The sequence below is a fragment of the Trachemys scripta genome, chromosome 8 (genome assembly GCF_013100865.1).
Source record: "Trachemys scripta elegans isolate TJP31775 chromosome 8, CAS_Tse_1.0, whole genome shotgun sequence".
Taxonomy (NCBI): domain Eukaryota; kingdom Metazoa; phylum Chordata; order Testudines; family Emydidae; genus Trachemys; species Trachemys scripta.
The window spans coordinates 1,831,634-1,839,265 of NC_048305.1; the positions used below are offsets into that span (position 1 = coordinate 1,831,634).

The 7,632-nt window shown below is 46.2% G+C and overlaps 1 protein-coding gene across 1 annotated transcript; it reads left to right on the forward strand.

Annotated features, from left to right (window-relative positions):
• The first annotated feature begins 347 nt into the window (after positions 1 to 347).
• On the forward strand, positions 348 to 5,764 carry LOC117881687 (ovomucoid-like). The gene is made up of 4 exons (XM_034779256.1): positions 348 to 441; positions 3,172 to 3,194; positions 5,212 to 5,327; positions 5,568 to 5,764. Exons 1-4 carry the CDS (start codon positions 384 to 386, stop codon positions 5,647 to 5,649), a joined length of 279 nt encoding a protein of 92 aa, XP_034635147.1. The 5' UTR covers positions 348 to 383; the 3' UTR covers positions 5,650 to 5,764.
• The last annotated feature ends 1,868 nt before the right edge of the window (positions 5,765 to 7,632 follow it).

The following is a 7,632-nucleotide window of genomic DNA, read 5'->3' on the forward strand; positions in this document are numbered from 1 at the left end:
GTTGGGTCAGTGCCTTTAACGTGCAGCATGAGCAATATGTTCTGCACTCGCAGTCATGACAAACAGGCATATCCAGGTTTGGGTGCCCATGTCCCCATGGTGAGCACTCATACCTACTCAATCATTCACCAAATCAAGGGTGTGACTTGTAACCTCCTTCAACTTATCCTGGAATCTTGTTGAGGAGGAAACATTGTTTACAGTTTCACATTCCCCTTGAGAGCTTTGCTTCCGGTTACCGGAGTTGTGAGTGACTATTTAGGATGATGTCACAATGAAGGTGGGTTCTCTGACACCCTATATATAGCGGGGCTCTGTCTGTGGGGTTTACTGAGGGAGCGGAGCACCAAGTGCCCAGTGCAGACCAGACAGCCACGTCCACCATGAAGATAACAGGGGCCGTTCTGCTCTTCGCTCTGGCACTTTGCTGCTTCTACTCAGGTGAGTCACTTTTGCTGTAACCTGTGCTGAGCCCTGCTCTGATACCTCTGCCCCCTGAAAGGTCGGGGCCAGCCTCACTCTGATCTATACAGGGATTCACACATCCCCACAGTGGCTGAATCCAGGAGCTCTAACCTCCCTGCACGGATCCCAGAGCTCGGAAGGGCTGTTCCCAGGGTTCTCTCTGGGCTGGGATATCACTGACTCTGCCAGAAACTGAGGCAGCTCTAAAGATTCACCCCTAGAAACCAAACATCCATGGAATCCTCTTTCTTTTTGAATTTCTTCTCATCGACGGTTCTCGTTGTTTTCTGATTATTTTGTTGAGGTTGAGGAGGTTGGCAGTAAAATTCTTGATCTAGTTGTTTAAATAATTTTAATTCCTGTCATTGTTTATTATGAAACTCCACAAAGAGGCCATAAGGCACGGTACGGTGACCAGATGTTCCGATTTTATAGGGACAATCCCAATATTCAGGGCTTATTCTTACATAGGCACCTATTTCCCCTCCCTTTCCCCCGATTTTTCACACTTTTTATATAGTCACCTTACCATCAGGAGTCAAAAATTCCCACCCGGGATCAGACCAGGCACCCAGCTACCCAATCTCTGTTTCCAACACTAGCCTATGCCAGTGTATTTAGAGCCATGTACAAGGCCCTCGGCAGTTCTGAGAGAAGCTTCCCACAGCAAAAATTTCTTCTTACCTTGTATTACTTAGGAATTGCTTCATGCCCTGAATTAATTCAGTTCAACGATACTTTATTAGCATGACAAGCTCTATGGCATTGCCAAAGGAGGAATGGGAAGATTTAGATCCTCTCCAAACACTTGCTTTTTTGGGCTAAATCCCTACCTTGTAATGTTGAATGATCCCGTTATCCAGAGCTCCTTATTACAGATAATCTTCACTTGGGGGGCTGATATCTTAGTCAATTGGATACAGGTTCATTAACAAACAGTCAGACCTGTTCTGAATGAAACATCTCATTAGAATTGAGTAATTGCTGATGTAATTCTGTGCTATGGCTTAACTCGGAAGAGACACTCAAATAATGGAGAGAGAGAGAGAGAGAGTCAAAAGCTGCTGAGGTTTTATTGGCTGCCCGTGAGATCCAGGATTCTGCAAAACAGCTGCTGAGACACAACCGTTAGTGTTCTGATATTTTTCAGGCAGTGTCAATGAATGGACCAGACAGCCTGTTGTGGGGTACATGGCGGAGTGTGCAGTGTTATGTTCATACCATCCAAATGGATGTTAGAGTAAAATGTAAAACTCTCTTTCTGTATCCTTGCAATATAATACGACATGATTTCTCAGAATCCAGAACCTTAATGTACAAGAACCCAAAACACAGAGAGAGACAAAGCAGGCTGCTCCCGAGGGCAGTGAGGCACAATTCAATCCCTGTTGCTCTAGGTTGGCTTTTTGAAAATTAACTCCTGAAGACCCAGATCACAAGTTTCCCATCAGAGCCCCTAATGAGCAGGACCAAGAAGCAGAACCAGGAAACCCCTCACACTTACAGAGAGATCAAGAAACAACAAAGACAAACTGGAATCCAATGTCAGAAGCCAGCACCAGGGCAGCATAGGAAAACTGAGTGACAGAAAAGTGGCTGTGGTATGAAATGCCTCTGAAATGCAGAACTCCATAAAAGGCTTTTTAAAGCAAAGCCATTAACCACTTTTGTTGTGGATAGTTTGGGGTCTAACCCTGCTACCACTGATGTCAATGGACATTTTTTGGCCTCTGTTGGCTGGATGTAGTTTTGAAAGAACATCAGGGTATTATGGAGGTGGCGACTAACAGCTATTTCTTCAGCTCAAGTGGCAGGGGCCTGTGTTTCAGAAGCTAAAAGATGAGACCATCATGTGGGCATTGTTTTATTATAGGTGGCTTAAGACAACCACGATCCCACTACATGGGTGAATTGTTCCCCCTGAAACTCCAAAGAAAGAAAGAAAGACATTTCTTTGCATTTTTATGATTAAGTCTTGTTGGCAGCATGAATATTTTCTGAAGCCTTTCACTGAATTGAGTGGATAGATACAATGTTACCCTTCATCCAGAAGGAGAAGGGTTAAAACAAATAGCACTGAGATCTTCTCAGAAGTTCCTGGAAAAGTAGGAAACTTCCCACCTCCCCCAAAGGCGAGGGTGAGGTCCTGTAGAGGAGACATCTCCTGTCACGGAGTGTGGGGGAATCAGGGCCCTGCACCCCCACTTCCTGCGATTCACCGGGACTCTCAGCCAGCCAGTAAAACGGAAGGTTTATTGGACAACAGGAACACAGTCCCAAGCAGGGCTTGTAGGTACACCCAGGACCCCTCAGTCAGGTCCTTCTGGGGGGCAGGGAGCTTAGACCCCAGTCCTGGGGCTCCCTCCAATTCCCCAGCCAGCTCCCAACTGAAACTCTCCAGCATCTCCTCTGCCTTTGTCTCTTTCCCAGGCCAGGAGGCCACCTGATCTCTTTGTTCTCCAACACCTTCAGTTGGCACCTGTCAGGGGAGGGGCCCAGGCCATTAGTTGCCAGGAGACAGTGTCGGTCATTCTCTGTGCAGACACCATCACACTGGCCCTCTCGGGCTCTGCAGGTGATCCCCCCACCAAGATAGTAGAAGTAAAGAGAGAGACTTGGTCAGAACTAGGGACATGGATAACCCCAGCACCAGAATGGGAGAGAGAATCTGAAAGAGTCTCATTCTGTCTGTATGTTTTGTTCCAGATGCTGCTGGCCAGGCTGGTACGGTAAGTCGAACTCTCCCTGTTCATTAATAGTCACTTTCCCCAGTCTCTGGTTTGTAGCATCACAGGGACCACGATCTCTGGGTTAGAAACACGCTAGAACTGATGACTCAGAGCAGAAGTAGACTGTACCCAGTGCCCTAGCCAGGGGAGAGTGAATCTCTGGGGCTGAGAACCCATGGGTATGTCTACACTGGAACAAAGACCCAGGGCCCGTCCATAGCTGGACCGGATCAGCTGACTCGAGCTTGGGGGGCGTGGGCTGCAGGGCTCAAAATGGCTGTGTAGATGTTCGGGCTCGGGGACTCTCCCCCCTCGTGGGGTACCAAACCTCAGGCTCCAGCCCAAGCCCGAATGTCTACACAGCAATTGCACAGCCCGAGCCCACGTCAGCTGAGCGGAGCTAGCCAGGGGTGTCTCACTGCTGAGTAGACGTAAGCCATGGGGATGGATTCCCTATGCTATTGTACAGGTCCGTCTGTGATGGGCCTGGGGGAGACACAGGGAGCAACTGAGACAGAGCAGAGGAGGGGACGGTGTGACAAGAGCATGAAGTTTTTGATTTATGAGCATCTGCTGCCTGTGGAGATTCTCTTTCACTCACATTCTATATGATGCAGGTTCAGAAGCATCTCTTAGACCGGGTGTGACAGTCTGTACCCCTATGTTCACCCCTTTTACAAGATTATGATACCTTTTTTAGAAAGTATGCCTTGTGAGGTATCTTTGAACACTCATCATGTGCTGAACATTATTGTCCTGTTAAATCTGTGAGGCAACATTGTATGTAAAGTTATAAGATTCTAGTCTATAAGACATGTACCCAGTCTGGGGAAACAGCTATAAACCAGAGACAAAAGACAAACTGACACCTCAGCCAGGTCTCAACATAATCAAAGGGACCCTCACATGGTTACATGGCCATTCTTTGGCAGGAAAAAAGTTGTGAGCGAGAAATTTACTTGTTGGCAAAGGAACAGCTGGAGGTTCCCATCCCCACAAACTTTCTGTCGCATGAATCCCAGCTGTAGATGATGCTCAAAGAAGAGGGGAAAATATAAGAATGGGGAACAAACGCCCCAAGTTACTCCTCCCTTTCTCTCTGCCCACAACATCACCAATACCTGAAGGACAAGGAAAGTAACACGGGACTGGGGGAGGGGTCCTGGTGGAAAGGACAGCCAGTAAGACTGCTGAAGCATTTGGTGAGAGAGACCTTTTGCTTTGAATTCACTTAGCTTGATAAGTCAGGCATTAGTGGTGTTTTGCTTTTATTTTCTTGTAGCCAATTCTGACTTTGATGCCTCATTACTTGTAATCACTTAAAATCTATCTTTCTGTAGATAAGAAACTTGTTTTATTGTTTTATCTAAAGCAGTGTGTTTGGATTGAAGGGTTTGGAAAACTCCATTTGAAACAACAGGATTTGTGCATTTCATTTTCTATTAATAAAATGACAGACTTTATATGAGCTTGTATTGTCCAGGAGGGTGCTGGGCACTACAAGACGCACATTTCTGGGGCGAGAGTCTGGGACTGGAAGCTTGCTGGTGTTTCCCTGCAGTGTAATTCAAGAGTGGCCGGCCAAAGCACTCATGCCGTACAGCTCAGAGTAATTTACATGCTGGAGGCTGTGGGTGAGCAGGAATAGGAGTGGTTGCTTTCCTAGCAAAGCAGTGTAAAAGGGCACACAGCTGTTCATCAGTCCAGCTTGTACCCTGGGTAATGTCAGATTAGCATCTGATGCCTACGGAGATGCCCCTTCGCTCACACACCATGTGCTGTGGGTTCAGAAACGTCTCTCACACCAGGGAGACGGGCTCGGCTCCTCCTGACAGCGAGAGGGGAATTGGGGAATCAGTTCATCAGAACGTCAGTGGAGACAAGGGATAGGAGTAGGTACTGCGAGCTCCTAGGGGCAGGGAGTGTCCCTCCCTCTCTGTTCAGAGGCGAGTGGGGTGTCGGGGCACCACTGAAATGCAGACAATAACTCTAATAGCAATACTAATGTTCTTTGTAGGGTTTCTGCAGTGAGTACAAGGAGCCTCCAGAAGTCTGCACCGAGCAGTATGACCCTGTTTGTGGCACTGATGGCAGAACATACAGCAACGAATGCTACTTTTGCAAAGCAGTCTAGTAAGTAACAGAATAAATGACCCATTAACAAAAACTAAAATACAATTGTGAGGTAATTCTAGTCCCTGCCTGCACCCATGTCTTTACCTCCTAGATGCTGGGTCGACTTCCTCAGTGTAATTTTTCCTGTCAGCAAATAAGCTCTGGTTAATGTCACATACTGGGGCCTTGACAGATGTTTTGCTCTTGTTGTCCATAAGGTTGCAACCCTGAGTTCTGTGTCTCTGTCTTTCCCTCCAGTGAAAACCTTGGAAGTCTTTGCTTTGAGCATTATGGAAAATGCAATTCGCACGATGAGGCCAAGCAAAAAGATGACCTTTAGCATTTAGTTCCCACTAACAGATCCCTGCACGGAGTCCCGTTCTCGTCTCATCCACCAGTTCCAGGCCGCTAAGAGCATCGCTGACTCCCCACCTGTTTGTGCAATAAAGCAAAGTGAGCAGAATTCGTTACCCCTGTGGTTTTTTCCCCCTTTCCAAGGAAGGACTCTGCTCTCCCGTGTCTCACACAGGCTCTTCCCAGCTTACAGACCGGAGTTAATGAGAACACAAAGTGCAGTAACCAGTCACAGGCATTCAGGGAGCCACAGACTGGCAAGTATTATATCACCTCCTGCCATGGCTTTTCCTACAAGAGAAATCAATACACAACCCCAGACACGTTCTTATTATTTTATTATTTATTATTATGTTCCCTGTATCTGACTCCCTTCCAGACCTGAGTGTTCTCCATGGCCCAGATCACGAGACCGTGAGCAAAGCCCGTGTAAAAGAGCTTTGCCTGGTGTAATGAGGCTGCCTCTGGCGGGACACAACTGAGAGTATCAATTCAGGACAAATTGCTTAGAGCATGCCAGTCACAGCCCAAAGCTGGGGTTCCTTTACTATTAAGGCACCAAACCAGCCAAACAGAGAGGACTTCAGTCTCGCCCCACTGGATAACTAGAAGTCATATAAGCAATTCCCTCAGATTTCCCAGTATCACCATCAGGGCCACTTGTTATGGGGACGAATGGTTATGAAAACCAAGTATCAGAGGGGTAGCTGTGTTAGTCTGAATCTGTAAAAAGCAACAGAAGGTCCTGTAGCATCTTTAAGACTAACAGAAGTATTGGGAGCATAAGCTTTCGTGGGTAAGAACCTCACTTCTTCAGATGCAAGTAATGGAAATCTCCAGAGGCAGGTATAAATCAGTATGGAGATAATGAGGTTAGTTCAATCAGGGAGGGTGAGGTGCTCTGCTAGCAGTTGAGGTGTGAACACCAAGGGAGGAGAAACTGCTTCTGTAGTTGGATAGCCATTCACAGTCTTTGTTTAATCCTGATCTAATGGTGTCAAATTTGCAAATGAACTGGAGCTTAGCAGTTTCTCTTTGGAGTCTGGTCCTGAAGTTTTTTTGCTGTAAGATGGCTACCTTTACATCTGCTATTGTGTGGCCAGGGAAATCAATACCCCAGTAAAATTAAAAAGGTTCTCCCGATCCTAAAGGACCAAGCTCCAGACCCAGGTCAATATACAAGTCAGATTTTACCCACAAATCATGCTGTTGCCAATCCTTTAGAATCTAAAATCTAAAGGTTTATTCATAAAAAGAAAGAAATATAGATGAGATCTAGAACTGGTTCAATGGAATCAATTCCATACAATAATGGCAAAGTTCTTGGTTCAGGCTTGTAGCAGTGATGGAATAAACTGCAGGTTCAAATCAAGTCTCTGGAACATCCACAGCTGGGATAGGTCATTCAGTCCTTTGTTCAGAGCTTCAGTTTGTAGCAAGGTTACCCCAGAGGTTAGAAGCAGGATTGAAGACAGAATGGAGGGGTTTCCAGGGCCTTTTATAGCCTCTGCCATGTGGAAGGACACCCTTTTGTTCTTAGTGTGGAAAATCACAGCAGCAAGATGGAGTTTGGAGTCACTTGGGGAAGTCACATGTCCATGCATGACTCGGTTCTTTACGGGAAAGCAGCCATTGCTCACATGCTAATTTGAACATTCCCAGGAAGACTTCTCATGTGGATTGGAGTCTCCCAAGGTTCATTGTCAGTTAAGTGTTTCTTGATTGGACACTTAATCTGAAGAGTCCCTTCTCAATAAGCTGGCCAAATGCTTCACCGGTGCTACTTAGAATCAAACACATTGAGATACAAGTAAATAGCCAATATTTATAACTTCAAATACAAAAATGATACATGCATACAGATAGCATAATTATAACCAGCACATCATAACCTTTTCATAGACACCTTAATGGACCTCCTTTGTACAAGATTTGGTGCAACGATAGGACCTTGGTTGCAACAATGATC

What these genes read in the sequence shown, in the direction of transcription:
- LOC117881687 (XM_034779256.1), top strand. Translation starts at nt 384, where the DNA reads ATGAAGATAACAGGGGCCGTTCTGCTCTTCGCTCTGGCACTTTGCTGC. An exon ending in CTGCTGGCCAGGCTGGTACG is followed by an intron (nt 3,195 to 5,211) that starts GTAAGTCGAACT and finishes TGTTCTTTGTAG; the next exon opens with GGTTTCTGCAGTGAGTACAA. An exon ending in TACTTTTGCAAAGCAGTCTA is followed by an intron (nt 5,328 to 5,567) that starts GTAAGTAACAGA and finishes CTTTCCCTCCAG; the next exon opens with TGAAAACCTTGGAAGTCTTT.